This window comes from Phytophthora sojae, assembly GCF_000149755.1.
Source record: "Phytophthora sojae unplaced genomic scaffold PHYSOscaffold_4, whole genome shotgun sequence".
Taxonomy (NCBI): Eukaryota; Oomycota; class Peronosporomycetes; order Peronosporales; family Peronosporaceae; genus Phytophthora; species Phytophthora sojae.
The window spans coordinates 4479000-4494215 of NW_009258118.1; the positions used below are offsets into that span (position 1 = coordinate 4479000).

At 53.7% G+C, this 15216-nt stretch overlaps 4 protein-coding genes across 4 annotated transcripts; all 4 read left to right on the forward strand.

Annotated features, from left to right (window-relative positions):
* Positions 1–184: 184 nt before the first annotated feature.
* On the forward strand, positions 185–3130 carry PHYSODRAFT_375504 (hypothetical protein; the record flags this gene model as incomplete). The annotated part of the gene is made up of 2 exons (XM_009528771.1): positions 185–654; positions 2800–3130. Coding segments are annotated over 2 exons (801 nt in total), but the record flags the coding sequence as incomplete, so codon positions are not given.
* A 576-nt stretch (positions 3131–3706) lies between these two features.
* PHYSODRAFT_372882 (hypothetical protein) lies at positions 3707–4072 on the forward strand (the record flags this gene model as incomplete). The annotated part of the gene is made up of 1 exon (XM_009528772.1): positions 3707–4072. A coding segment is annotated over one exon (366 nt), but the record flags the coding sequence as incomplete, so codon positions are not given.
* Positions 4073–4674: 602 nt separating this feature from the next.
* Positions 4675–6606, forward strand: PHYSODRAFT_300860 (hypothetical protein; the record flags this gene model as incomplete). The annotated part of the gene is made up of 1 exon (XM_009528773.1): positions 4675–6606. One exon carries the CDS (start codon positions 4675–4677, stop codon positions 6604–6606), a length of 1932 nt encoding a protein of 643 aa, XP_009527068.1.
* A 3029-nt stretch (positions 6607–9635) lies between these two features.
* PHYSODRAFT_331896 (hypothetical protein) lies at positions 9636–11197 on the forward strand (the record flags this gene model as incomplete). The annotated part of the gene is made up of 3 exons (XM_009528774.1): positions 9636–9904; positions 9947–11013; positions 11061–11197. The coding sequence occupies 3 exons, from the start codon at positions 9636–9638 to the stop codon at positions 11195–11197; spliced, it is 1473 nt and encodes a 490-aa protein (XP_009527069.1).
* Between the last annotated feature and the right edge of the window lie 4019 nt (positions 11198–15216).

Sequence of the window (15216 nt, forward strand, 5' to 3'; positions counted from 1 at the left end):
AGATGAAGATGTCGCTCGTCGAACCGGGATGGAAATACCCACGTAGGTCCCATCTTGCTGCCTCGAAGAGCAAGGTGCTGTACCTATGGGTGTCAAAGTGCACCCCACGACAACGTACCAGCCGTCACGTCGCCACGTTATCTTCAGCTCCATCTCCAGAGTATTTCGCGCTGCAAAGCGCTACTGGAGTCGGACGCAGATCGGCCACCGTGAGCGATACTCCGTCGAGCGGATGCTGGCTCTCCGCGACTATTACGAGCAAGCGTCACTGCTTCGGGTCCTGTTCGTGTGCCTCGTCACGCCGTTGCCGGCGTTCGCGGCCGTGATTCTGATCGAGTGCATCCCGTTGCGTTCCCCTGGTGAGGGGTGGCGCGCCAACTACGCGTTCTGGGTCCGGCTGTTCCTGTCGAGCTTCCCCATGGCGGTGGGCGGCGTGCTGCAGGTGAAGCAGGTGATCCCGCCGGGGATCATTTCGTACCGAGCCACGGTTGCTATTGGGTTGGGGACGGCGGTGGGTTATGTGTCGTGTGCGCTTGGTCTGGCGGCGTTGTGGACGTTCCCGGTGCCGTTCGGCTACGCGTTGATGGTGGGTCCGTTCGTGTGTTTCTTCATGGCGAGCGTTTGTGTTGTGGTTGGGCCGAAGATGTTGTCGAAGTCTTTGCGCCAGCAGATCATCCCGCCGTTGTCGGTTCTGGCAGCCCAAGGCATGTTGGCGGGTTGGTACCCTCCGTTCTTTGCCATATTCCATCAACTCTCGGCGATACAGCAGACTGCGTTCGTCGCCGTACTTCCCATCATCAAGCTGGTCAGCAAGCAGTACATTGCGAAGGTGTGCGGACATTTGCAGGAGTACATCGGGCCGACCATCATCTTCTCCGTACGTCTGCAACGTCCTGTACAGCGTCATCTGCATGCAGACAGCTATATCATCGCTCACGACCGTGTTCATGATCGGCTCCGACGTCTTTTTCATCGTGATCGCGCTTCGTACCATCTACTGTCAGATGAACTCGGTCAGTGTATGGCCGGAGAACGCCTTCTTGAGCAAGATCCTGACGAACCGGAAGAACTATCTCGAGTCTCTGCCCGTGCTGGTGCGCCAAGTGTTCCACAACGTCGACATTGTTGACCCCACAAGCGAGCCTGTTCGTGTGTGCGCCCCATTCCCTCTGCCTCTTGCAGCACACAGCAAAGAGCTGATGACTGAGCTTTGCTGTCCTACGCCGAGCATTGCTCCCCACGCGACGAGATACGCTGTCACCGCGTCTTCTCCTCGGCGAGGTCTGAGTTTGACCGACATCCGCTACCATTACCTCACTAGAGCCGAGGCACTACAACGGCGAGCTCCACAGTTGCCTCGCGGGGTGACGTTCAACTTGAAGACGATGTCGGCTCCTGTGCTGCACTCTCCACGGGTCAAAGTAGCCGCCCGCAGTCTGTCGATCGTCGCGATAACCACCCAGTGCGTCCTTGCGTCACTCGTGTTTCCACCGTTGCAGACGAAAACTGCGGCACAAGAGGTTCAAGACGCGCTGCAAGCCCTCTTCCACTCGGAGTACGTCACGATGGCCGAGTACGTAGAGTGTGCGCTGCCCATGCTGTACGCGGTCTACCTCACAGTTCTCCGGCACCTCCCGACGGCTGCTTACTACCCGCACATGAAGGCTCTAACGGCAGACAAGTTGAGTGGCACTCTCAGAAACCTGCTCCTGTTTGCATTGGTCGAGTTTGCATCCTTTGTTGGGGTGAGTCTACTGCTGAAGCGAAAGTTTGGGTTTTCGCCGCTGTACCAGTTAGCGTTCGTGCTGGAGACGCAAGCGCGCGCGTTGCAGAGTCAACTGTTGATCTGGGTGTTGTGTATTCTGCAGTTCACGTTGGTTCACAATGGTGTGTAGATGCAGAGATAGATCGTGCTTTCTTCCTATCATTCCGTTCTGGTGGCTGAATTCTTGTGCATTTCTCACTGGCCCCTTAGGTGTTAACCTGGAACACCCCTTCAAGAAGCAGGAGTTTGCATAACTTCGTCATTAATTCTCCGTAAAGTCACCAACAACCTGGTAAGTGTGCTTCCACCACTTTTAGCTTCGAGAACAGAGCGCAAACTCGCCTAAATCTGGCTCCGCTTACCTCACCAGCCCAGAATACGAGAATACCGGCACAGGCGAACTCGTCAAAATTCATTCCGCTGCACTTGTTACGATTCACTTTGCAGCTCGGACAAATGGCGATAGACGCACGGGTCCACCCAGCCGTCCCTGTGGACCGGTCGCGCCTGCTCGTCACGCTTGGCGTCTTCGAACGAGTCTTCCTGGCTGTGCGAAGGTATTGGAACAGTATTCAGGTGGGGCATCGGGGACGGTACTCGGCCGAGCGGCTGCTTGCCTTCCAGGAGTATTACCAGCGGACGTCTCCAGGCCGCGCCTTCATGGTTTGTTTCCTCGCTGTGCTGCCTCCGTTTGTAGTGGCGATTCTGGCCGAGTTTATCCCGTTGAGGCCGCCTCATGAAGGCTGGAAAGCCAACTACATGTACTGGATTAGCCTGTTCGTGTCCTCGTTGCCCATTTCGACTGGAGGCGTGTACCAAGTGAGAGAAATCATTGAACCAGGGACCATCTCAATGACTGGAGTCGTCGTCACAGCCGTCAGATCCTGCACAGTGAACGTGGTGCTTACGATGATACTCGCAGTCTTATGGGAGTTCCCGGTCCCGTTCGGGTACGTCATGACCGTTGTTGGGCCATTCATCGGATCGTACATGATCCTCTTCTTGCTGAGCGTCGGCCCGCGCGTGTTGGCCAGCTCGCCGATGCTACATCGCCAGATCTTTACGCAGATGTTGGTGATCGCTGCACAAGGGACGTTGGCGATCGCGTACCCGACATTTGGAGCCATCTTCAACCAACTATCAATCATCGGGCAGACCGTCTTCATCTTTGTGCTACCCATGATCAAGTTCAGTATCAAGCAGTTCATTGCCAATACGTCAGCACATCTGCACGAATATGTTGGGCCAACGGTTGTGCTCTCGGTGGACGTGTGCAACGTTCTCTACGTGGCTATCTGCGTGCAGACAGCAGTCTCCCCACTAACTTCAGGCTTACAAATCGCTTCGGACGCCTTTTTCGTGGTAATGGGGTTGAGGTCGATCTACCACCAATCGGAGGTATCGCAGGCGCGACAGAGATTAATCTCCATGAACTCGAACCTCCCGCCAACGCTTAATTACATCCGCAATCTCCGAGCCCTGCTGCGTGAAGCTTTCCAGAGCCCACGCGCATCTGAGCGAGTACCGATCCGAATTCGAGCGCCATTTCCTCTGCCTCTATCGGATGAAAGCAAGGCATTCATGGAGGAGCTGGAGCACGTGCGCCGAAGATGCTCGGTTGAAACGGAGTTTGGTAAGGATATGCGCCTAGAATCTATTACGACTGGGAGCTTCCATGCCAGGAGTCACTACAATGAGTGGAGGGAACCGAGTGATATACTGTCATCGCCTAAAGCCATCTTGGTGAATAGTTCGCACGACTACATGGTGACCCATTCGACGCAACTAACGGCTTCAGGCACAGCTTTTGACAGACCGATACTAGCACACCAAGAACCCAGCGCGGCACCGACAGTCAACAGCTTTCCCCAATCTAAACGCAGCCGCATGTCGGGCACAGTGGGGCCCTACCACCTCGAAGTGGTCACTTCCAACGTCCAGGACTCCCTCCAGGCTCTTTTCCACTCCGAATACGTCGTACTGGCCGAGTTCATTGAGTGCGTCATCCCCGTGTTGTACGGAATCTACCTCGCCTTCCTCTACCACCTCCCGACTGCTGCGTATTACCCTCACACACGCTCGCTAACTCCAGAGAAGTTCGCCAACACGGAGCTGAATATTATGCTGTACGCGGCGGTGGAGTTTTTCTCGTTCATTGGGGTGAACCTGCTGCTTCAGAGGAAGTTTGGGTTCTCGCCGCTGTACCAGCTTGCCTTTGTGTGTGAGATTCACTCACGCACGATTCTAAGCTACCTCTTTGTTTGGATCACGTACATTCTGCCGATTACGCTGGATCACAATGGTAAGTTGTTTGGATTCTGCTCTGGGATACGATACCTATCTAACAGGCTGTTGCTGATTTCATGTAGGCGTTGACCTTGAAGCTCCTTTCGAATGACTTGGCAATAATGATTTTTGTTGTTGCAACAACGTGGCGACGGTCCTGAATTCTCTGATTGACGAGCCTTTTGTCCTGTTGCCACTGTGGCGTTAGCCATAGCTGTGGAGGTTCTGTAATGACTGATAGCTGAGTTGAACGTGGTGACAGTGTAGGATGGAGAATACTATGATAGCGATGTCTTGTGATGAAGTGAGCTATGCCACGGCGAAAGGGGTTGGAACTTGCTGAAGCAACTGCAACCTGCCGCACCTGACGTATTTTTGGGCGGGCCAAGTCGTTTTTACGATAGCAGTCAACCTTTAGTAGTAAGCAAGCGGGATAGCATCAAAAACATTGTTCGCAGATTGCCCACGTAGGCCATTTTTAGATACTTCTGTGAAGTAATGTGTTTGTTCTCACGGCCAAGAATACCAGGAACGGAGAGGTTGTCAGCATTGCCGCCACGGGCCAAGCACGTTAGCGGCATTCGGACCGCAGAGGCTACCTGGTTGACTCATCGAGCCAAGAGATGGCGGTAGACGTACGTGTCCACCCCGTCGTGCCTGACACCCAACCGCCCTTACTTGTCGCGCTTGGCGTCTTCGAACGCGTATTCCTAGCGGCGCGAGGCTATTGGAACAGCATCCAGGTGGGGCATCGAGGTCGGTACTCGGTCGAGAGACTGCTTGCCTTCCAGGAATATTACCAGCGGACGTCGCCGATACGCGCCTTCATGGTTTGTTTCGTCGCCCTGCTGCCTCCCTTTGTGATCGCAATTCTGATCGAGTTGATTCCGCTGAAGCCGCCTGATCTCGGCTGGAAAGCCAACTACCCGTTTTGGATCCGACTGTATGCGACGGCAGTGCCCATCGCCTTTGGAGGCCTCTACCAAGTGAAGGAAGTCATCGCACCGGGAGCTGTATCGACTGTGGGGAGTGTACTTATAATAGTCGGCACTAGCACGTGTTACGTGTCTTTGGTGATGCTAGTTGCAGCTTTGTGGAAGTTCCCGATCCCGTTCGGATTCGTGTTGAGCATTGCCCCATTCATCAGCATCTACATGGTTCTCCTCACGTTGACCATCGGTCCGCGCGTGCTGTCCCGGTCTCCGAATCTGCGACGGCAGCTCTCATTGCAGTTGTTCGTCGTCGCGGCGGAAGGAATTTTGGGCATCGCGTACCCGACTTTCGGAGCGATCTTCAATCAACTTTCCAGTATCGGACAGACCGCCTTCATCTTCGTACTTCCGATAATCAAGTTCTGCATCAAGCAATTTGTCGCAAAAATGTCGGCACATCTACACGAATACGTGGGACTTACTGTTCTGCTGTCGGTCGACGTGTGCAATGTTCTCTACGTGGCGATCTGCGTGCAGACGGCAGTATCACCGATCACATCGGGACTACTAATCGCTTCCGACGCCTTTTTCGTGCTAATGGCGTTGAGGTCGATCTACTACCAGTCGGACGTCACCCAAGCGCGTCAAAGATTGCTATCGGCGAATTCTAAACTCCCGGCCACACTCAACTACATCCGCAACCTCAGAGCTTTGCTACGCGAAGCCTTCCAGAGCCCACGGGCAGCTGAAGCTTCTCGAGTTCCGATCCGCATTCGCGCGCCATTCCCTTTGCCTTTATCGGATGAAAGCAAGGCGTTTATGGAGGAACTGGAAATGGCACGCCGGCGATTTTCGGTGGCAACGGAGTTTGGGGGGAAGAACCTGTCCGCTGATTTAAAAATGTCTAAAAGTTGTTCTCGTGGACAAAGTGCCAACATCCATTGCAGTGAGAAGCGCGAGTCGAGTCGAACGATGTCGCCTGGTAAACCAAGGCCAGCGCTCCATTTTCAAGACTGCATTCAGCTCCCTTCGACTCCTCCACGCAACAGTATTGGATCTTCTTTTGACAAACCGGTGCTAGCTCACAAAGTTTCGGCCAAGGCTACAGCAGCATCGGGCACCCTCCCACGCTCTACGGCCAGTAGTGTAGCTACACGCACGACTTCCAGGGCGGAGACCTACCACCTCGACGTGGTTATAGCTGACGTTCAGGACTCCCTTCAGGCTCTTTTCCACTCCGAGTACGTCGTTCTGGCCGAGTTCATCGAATCCGTTATCCCCTTGCACTACGGAATCTACCTCGCTGTGCTGTACCATCTCCCCACCGCCCAATACTATCCAAACACGCGCACACTAACCCCGGAGAAATTCGCGAGCACAGAGCTGAACATCATGCTGTACGCGGCGGTAGAGTTTGCCTCGTTTATTGGGGTGAATCTGCTGCTCCAGAGGAAGTTTGGGTTTTCACCGCTGTACCAGCTCGCGTTCGTGTGCGAAACGCACTCACGGGTCATTCTGAGCCACTGCATTGTGTGGATCATGTACGTGCTAACACTGTCACTGGATCACAATGGTAAGTCGATTGGAGGAAAGTCTGGCAGTAGTTTAAGGCTTGAGTGCTAACGTTGTTGTTGGTGTTCTGAAGGCGTTGACCTTGAAAGCCCTTTTAAATGATGACTCAGGGCATAATTAAATTAAGGCCGAGAAGGGATTATAATTATGCCAGAATTATCACTGCTCAATAAGTGAAAGGCACAATAGTTCTTTGTAATGTTTGTATTTGTTTCTGTACGTATTCCAGATCTAAAACTATTTAAATTTAGAGTACTTTGCATACTTTTTGGCACTGGACTGTAACTCGTACGGCACGACTTATCTATAAATCGTACTCAAGTACGAATTGTTGTAAGTCATGGGTGGTCAATGAGCACTAAGTAGAGCACAAACGCCATCTCCTGAATGATGTAGCACATCCAGCACGGATTAGCGTCCTTTTGGCACCTTTAGAAAGTGCCATTTCCGAGCCAAATCGGGCTCGGAAGACAACTTGAGCAACTCTCGTTCAAGGCTACTATGATTTACCGCGAAGTACGAACACTAAGTAGTGCACTAAATAGGAGGGCAAACTGGATGCAAAGCACAGTATTTATTTTGAACTGAAATATAATAATTCAAAAATATTATTATGACGCACTGCCGTTTGCAGATATTTTGGTCAACGCATGCTTATTATCTCGTTAATAATCTTAATTTTAATCTAGCCAGCTCTTAATGAAGACCTAGACCAGATTTATATATCTCCCCACTACAGGTCTAAGATGCAAGCTTGGGGCTCTATTTCCCGACCAAAACGCTTAGCTGCGGCTTGGAAACGCAAAAATGCCTTTCTAGATGGGCCAAATCAAGTTTCCGGGCCGAAATCCGACCTCATCCAAAGCACAAAAGTGAAGCAGCCCTCTCCTATCTCGTGTCCACTCATATTAAGAGACAGGCGTGGTCTATTTAAGAGGTTTATTTTAGAGAGCAAAGTATTTGCAAGCGGCAATATTAATATAATATATAGTTATTGTGCCTTTCACTTATTCTGCCGTGATAATTCTGGCATAGCTCTAATTCCTTATCAACCTTAATTATGCCCCGAGTTAGCTATTTCCAATTTTATTCCGGGTTGCCCCTCCGTGGCCGAATTAGGAGCGGCGATGGTGAGGCCGAGTTAAGGCGGAATAAGCTGGCCCAGCCTGCGTTAGGCGGAAACAGAGCGATTGGCGGTTTCCTACCCGCCAATACATGTCATTCTGCTCGTATCTGCGTCGATCGGCTCTCAAATGCTGTTCGCGAAGCGATCATAATCTTCGGCAGAATTAGCACTAAAGAAGCGTTGATCGCCCTTTTATGACTCTAATTCCACCTGAATTGACAGCTCACCCGCCAAAATACGTGAAAGCCACAATATAAAATATTTTAATAATTTTACAATAACAATTATAAAAATCAATGGCATTAGATATAACTTCATATTTATTTGAACTGAAATTATTAAAATAATTGATAATAAATGTTTCAAGCAAATTGTATTGTGCCTTTTTTGGGCAAAACGCCTCGGATTTGAGGTCCTACGTATCCTACGTAAGACCTCATAAAAGTTAGCACCAGGGCCAGTAAAACCATACATAAATAAAAACTGAATGTAAACTGAGCGAATGACTTGCAAACGTAGGCCGACAAGTGAGCGCGTTCAGTACCGCTATACCTGCACGTGCGTAGCTCCACGCTGAGCACGGTGACCTGGTTGCGGTGCTGCCTGAGCCTCCGCCTGTACGAGTGCAGCCAAACTATGCATTTGCCACAGCTGCTTTCAGGCGTACTGGCCTGATCTAGTCCTACGAAGGACTCATTAATCCTACGAAGACCAAAATGGCCAGCTTAACCCCTCCAGACCGGGAGGCCGAAAGAACATCTAAACTGCATATGCAGCGTAATTAGACTAGGGGCTCAAAGGGGTTATCCTGCCGGTGACAATAGCGTGCTAATCGTGCATACCGACAGTTTAGCAACGGCCCAGTCGTTTCCCCAGCCTGAATAATGCAGCTTACAGGAGAGATGGACAGGGCACTCACCCAAACCCGCCGAACAGAAACGGAAGTCATAGCTACTCCGAATTTCCAAAATTCTGAAATCAAACTTCCCATACTAAAGCACAAGTGAAAAGTTGGGGTGCCACCCCCAAACTTAGAGCAAGCTCGTGATTGGTCTGCATAGATTCTATGCACAATACAAAAGTCAAGTGAATTCGATGGTCAACTCACGCAATCAATTAGCACACATGATTTTGCGTGAAAAGATGCTGCGTATAATGCAAGTTGGGATGGGGCCTAGGCAAGAGCCAGGAGAAAGTGTGCAACAACATTATTCCAACGCTGATCTTCAACATACTCTGCAGGCACACTGATTACTCCACGCTAGACGGACGCACATTCATTAACTGCTTCCTGCATATATGCAGCTTACGGACTACGGGTTTGTGCGACGTCTCTTTGTAGATGCAGGAGTTCCTGGTGTTGAAGGTGTTCCCGGGGCAGTCGTGTAATGGGCCTACTTTGGCTCACTACTTTAGCTTACACGTGTGCGCGTGTACGTGAGGAAGCGTAGCTTAGTTTAACTTAGAGTTAATTATACTCGGGCCTCCGAGTATAGATTAATCTAAATAAACGATCCAAATAATGTTTTTGGGTTAAAATGAGAACTGCTATTTTTGTTTTATGTTTCTGACTTCCTCTAAATGTAATATTCTAAGATAGGAATCTGCCAACGGCTGGTTGGCAGAATTCCAATGCTATGCATGTCGCTCATTGGCTAAGAGATGCTGCTCTCAGCCAATAGGAATCCTAAGTCTCTATGGACCACCCGTCGTGGTGGTCGTAAATGTATGTAGCCTTTGGTGTGTCTACACCAAGGTCGAGAAAGTCTTTCGAACCTCTAACAGACGTCGTGTCTGTTAGAGTTACAAGTGACTGTAGCCTCTTGTGCGTGTAACCCTGTTACACCATCCCCCCCTCAAGGTTAGACGCGCCGAGTCACGGCACGTCAATCAGGAAATTGACTATTCGTCAATTCTTTACGTTGGAAGAAAGAAAACTTGAGCTCATTCCGCAATGAGCTCGCCGCAGAAGAAGACCGCCGCCGCATCAGAGGGTAACCCTTCTGTTGCTCAGTACCATGAGCGCCAGCAGGCAAAGCGAGATGCGCTCGCTGCAAAGGCCGCGTCGGGGACAACCCAGTCGGAGATTGTCCTCGAAGGTTCCTCTGTAGTCAACGACGGCGTTGACTACGAAGACGACGACGTGGAGATGGAAGAGGGCGCGGCCGCTTCTAGCAAGCGCAAGGAGTCTATCGACAGTGATAGTCTCGACCCGCATGCCGGGTCGAGACGCCCTCGTGAGTGAGACGACTCGGACGCTTCGAGCTCGAAGCGTTCGCGCGGCGAGAGCGACACTCCGCTCTCTGCTGCTGGGGCTTTAAGCTCCCCGCGTGAGGTGGCGTCTTCAAGTTCTCCACGCGCTGCTCAGGCAGCGCGCGATCCGTGGATGGCGTTTGCGTCAGAGATCGCAGACCGTGTGGGTAACACCGTGCCTCCAATTGAAATTCCGCTGTACGTATGCAGCGGGATCCACGATGATGTTGTGGCGGAGGAGCAGCACTTTGATCCGTTAACGAATCAAAGGCGCGATTACTATATCGGACTCTTTCACGAGCTCCGATACTTCTCCAGCAAGAAGACCTTTTCTCGCAGCAAAGTGCCTGAGTGGCAGGCACTTTGTCAAAGTTGGAATGCTTTTGTTGAGAACTTCAACAAGAAGCCGGCTGCTTACCGTGAGCGGGTTAAGCACGCCCGTGAACGCTTCGAGACATTCTCGACGCGCGGGAGGTTGGAGCAGCTCCACAGATCTTCTGTGGACGCTGGTATTCCATGCGCTGTACCCGAAGGCCAACAGTGCACGTTGTGCCTTCCGGGCGCGGCGCGCTTGAGCGACCGCGATCGCGACCTAAACGGGTACACGACGATTCGTGTACCTGAGAGTCTCAAGGATCTCCGTGCCAAGTTCTTGGCACGTGACGAACGCGACGATCGTGGGGCCTCGGGCGCTGTAGGTGACCACAGCGCTCGCACTACCTTCGCGGCGGCAGTGCGTGGTGAGCTTCGTACTCCCTCACCATTTCCGGAACGTCCTGCAGCAGGACGTTCCGTGGCTCCCATGTATCGTGGTGGGGCGGAAACCCTCTCCAACGAATACGATAACGAACCGGCTGCCGGTTCGTTTTCGGGATACTATGGTTCACAATACGCTCAACAATCCAGCGTGTTGAGCCGCGGGCGTCGCGGATCGGAGGCGGCGGTGGTGGGAACACGCTCCGGGTATGGTCAACCTGGGGTTGACCTGGTGGGAACACGCTCCGGGTATGGTCAACCTGGGGTTGACCTTGGCCCGACGCTCGAGGAGCGGGTCGCTGCTGTGGAGCAGCTTCAGAGCCGTGAGTTCGCCGCTCTGAAGCAGGAGATGGCGACCTGATAGCCCAAGTTGCTCAGGCCTCGCAGACCGCGTCGGACATCTCTGTCGACGTGGGAGGTCGCGCAGCACGCTTGGCCCAGCGCGTTCACGCGCTGGGGCAGAGGTTCGCTCCCGCTGGGGCTTCCGCTTCGGGCCAGCCGAGCTAGGTGGCTCGTGCTGCCGGTATGGCTTCAGCCGCCCGACGTAAAAGGTCGGATGGAGGCACATGCTAGATGGAATATCTAGCGTGTAGGCGTTGCCATGCCGTGCCAACACAGTGAACGGCCCGATGAAGCGCGGAGCGAGCTTGCTCGCCCCGAAGTCGGAAACCGCATGTTTAGGCAGGTTTTGAGTAGCTAACAAAACCAATGAACCCTTTTTGAATTCATTTGTGTTGCCCCTACCAACATTGTCTACGTTCAGCTTCTGTCGGTCGACAGAAGCTGCAATAGCGTCTTGGACAAACCGAATGACGGCTTGTCTGCGCTGCACGAAGTTGATTGCGTCCGAGCTGAACTAGTTCAGCTCGTTTCTAGCAGTAGTCCCGGCCTCTGCGTTCGTCTTCGCGGTGTCTGTGCCCTGCACAGACCCGTTCTTCTTGTTCTTCCTGCTCTTGTCGGCGTCTGTGCCCTGCACAGACGCGTGCTTCTTCTTCTTCTTCTTGCGCGTAGTCGCGGCTGACACTGTGCAAGTGTCAGCGGCATTCTGCGGCTGCTGTGTTGCAGTCGTAGATTCCCCCCACTTAAGGAAGGAGCCACCATCCCGAGTAGACTCGGGAGGCGTGGGTGCCTGATGCATTCACGTAGAACGGTGTATGCCCGGTCGAGGCATGCACCGAGTTGTTGATGGCGAACTCCGCCATCGGCAGGCACTCGCTCCAGTGTTGGAACGAGTGAGCGTAGCTCTTAAGCACGTCTACGAGCACGCGGTTCATGCGCTCGGTCTGCCCGTCCGTCTGTGGATGATCCGCAGTCGACATCGAAAATTGACTCCCAAGAAGTGTAAACACTTCTTGCCAAAGGTGTGCAGTGAAGCGCGGGTCCCGATCCGACTCAATGTCGATCGGCATGCCATGGTGTTTGAACACCATGTCAACGAACAGACGCGCCGTCTGCTTCACAGTCACTTCAGCGGGAACAGCAGCAAGATGTACCATCTTGCTGAAGCGGTCAACAAAGACCACAACGCCCGCGTTCCTATGGCTGTCCGGGGGAAGACCGAACACGAAGTCCAAAGACATGGACTGCCAACACTCCCGTGGAGTTGATAGTGACTGCAAGGGAGCCTGCGCGAAAGGCGCACGCTTCACACGTTGACAAACCTCGCAAGCACGGACGTACTTGCGCACCCATTTATACTGGTGGGCCCAGTAGAAGTCTCGCGTGAGAAGAAGGTATGTCTTCTCACGGCCCGGATGCCCCGCAGTCGGTGCATCGTGATACTCATACATGATCCTGAGTCGCAGGTCATGGTCATTGGGCACGACAACGCGGTCCGCGTTGTCGTCGACTGCACTGTAGAGTAATAACCCGTCGTGCACCCGGTAATGGTGTGCACGAGCACGAAGATGCTTCGGCAGCTTCTGACGAGCTTGGTCAGAAGGTGCTGAGGCGTAGGCCAGCAAGAGCTTCGCGTCCGCGTCGTGCGCGTACGCGACCTTCACGTCGTCCATCAGTGACGACGTTGGGGTGCTCGATCGCATGGCGTCAATGACATTGACGTCGGCATCAGTCGTGACGTAGTCAGGTCGACGCGAGAGCGCGTCAGCCACCACATTGATTCTTCCGGGTTTGTACTCAACCCGGAAGTTATACTCTGCGACGAATGAGAGCCATCTCGCCATCCGTTGCGAGATGTGCGGCGACTTCACAGCCGTCCGCAACGACGCGTGGTCCGTATAGACCACGAACGGTTTGCTTCCGAGTAGATACACTCGGAACTTCGCGAGTGCGTACTTCATGGCAAGGAGTTCCTTGTAATGTACCGGGTAGTTGCGTTCAGCTGGTTTCAGCTGACGCGATTGATAGTAGACGACACGATCACGACCTTCGTGATCGTGCTGCATCAACGCACATCCGATTGCGAAGTCGGATGCGTCACACACACCGTGGAATGGGCGATCATGGTCGGCCACCGCCAAGATCGGCGCCTCAGTCAAGCCCCGCTTGACTGCATCGAAGGCCTGCTGACACTCAGCAGTCCAAACCCACTCGGCGTCCTTCTTCAGGAACTGTGACAGCGGGCGTATCATGCCCGCGTAGTCCTTCACGTACTTGCACAAGTACGTGGCCAAGCCAACGAACTGCCGCAGTTCCTTGACGTTCGACGGCGTCGGCCACTCATTGATCACTCTGACCTTCTCAGGGTCAGGGCGGACACCGTTCCCCAACGAGACACCCGAGCACGGGTATCTCGCTCGCTCCGAAGATACACTTCTTCAGGTTCGCATAGAGCTTGTGCTTGCGCATAAGCGCAAGCAGCTTCCCGAGATGCAGGTTGTGCATCTCAACATCGCTCATCCTGTCCGCAGCCCGGCTGTGGACGAACACATCGTCAAAGTAGCTCGGTGCGAAGTCGCGCACCGAGCGCAACAAGTGCGTCACGCACCTGTTGAAGGTCGCAGGGGCGTTCTTCAGACCCTGCGGCATCACTAGCCACTCCCAGTGCATGCCGCTCGGCGTGCTCACAGCCGTGAGAGGGATATCGCTCTCACGCATGAGGATCTGATAGAATCCATCGCGCAGATCAAGAGCACTGTAGATAGTGCTCCTGGCCATCGAATCGATGATGACATCTTTTCGCGGTATTGGTGTCTGCGCCGGTATCGTCGCATCGTTCAGCTTGTTGTACGCATGAACGATGCGCCAGCCGCCCTGTGGCTTCTTGACACAGAACGTCGGAGCACTGTGCGGGGATTTCGATTCCCGCACTTGTCCAACTGTGCGACGACTCTCAAACAAGTCGTCGATCGCCTTGACCTGCTCTTGCGGCAGTGGCCACTGCCGCGTGACACAGTACTTCGTCCCCGGCACGAGATCAATCTCGTGCTGGATGCCCTTATCCTGCGGAAGCTCCGCCGGAATCTCTTCCGGAAGTACGTCCGCGTACTCCCGTAAGATCTCGTAGTAGGGGCTCGTTTTCAACGAGTCCCAGCTCTGCTCTTCAAAGCGCTCCTTCTTCGTCTTCGCACTGAGAGTATCCTCGCTCTCAGTGGTGGTCTCCATGAAGAACTACCTCAGTTCTTCATTCTCGCTCTTCGTTCTCTCGGCGTCCGAGAGAATGCATATATGCTCGATGCGTCCATCGTGGAAGTCACGCGCGAAGCGCTTCCAGCGCAGGACTGGAAGCGAAGTCAACTCCGACGTTTGCGTCGGAGGGTTAGCGAGAGCCATCTCCCTGTACCGGAACCCGGCACAGGTACGCGTCAAGACGTTCAACGTCTCAACGTCCGGCTTCTCAGCCTCCGTCTGCCCGGCAGACATTCCTTGTAGCGTCTCGGCCTCAGGCCGAGACTTGCGCAGCGACCTTCGCATGCGCCGTCTTCTTGTCCTGCGGAGCCCGGCTCCACTTGGTTCTTGACCTCGTCCAGGCCCAGCCGTGGACGGGTGTTCTTCTTTAGTACCGCCGGCGGGTTCATCGCGCGGGCGAGCGACTTCAAGCCGGGCTTGGCCGCCCGGCGCTTCGTCGTGCAGCCCGGCTGCACGACAGCATGCAAGTTTTTCCGGTGCGGGACGTTTGCAACCGTCCGCACCGCCTGCAGCGTCGGCTCCCGGAGCCGACACGCCATCTTCACCTTGACGCCTGTTATTGGCGGAACCCTCCATTACGGAGGGTGCGTCGGCTCCCCGAGCCGACGAATCAAATTTGTCCAAGCTATCGACTCCCGGAGTCGATGCGACTTCAATACCTCGACGCCAACCATTGGCGGAGACCCCCATTACGGAGGGTGCGTCGGCTCCCCGAGCCGACGAATCAAATTCACCCAAGCCATCGACTCCCGGAGTCGACGGCGTTACGTCACCTTGGCTCTTATTATTGGCCAAAATTGATCCAATCAGATTCGCGTCAGCCTCCACTGCTGAGGCGTGTGACTCGTCTGCGTCATCCGTGCCCCTTGAGGTCGGAGACTCTTCCTGATTCGCTGAAAAGCGGGTGTCGATCTCCGAGGTCAACACATTTTCTCCTT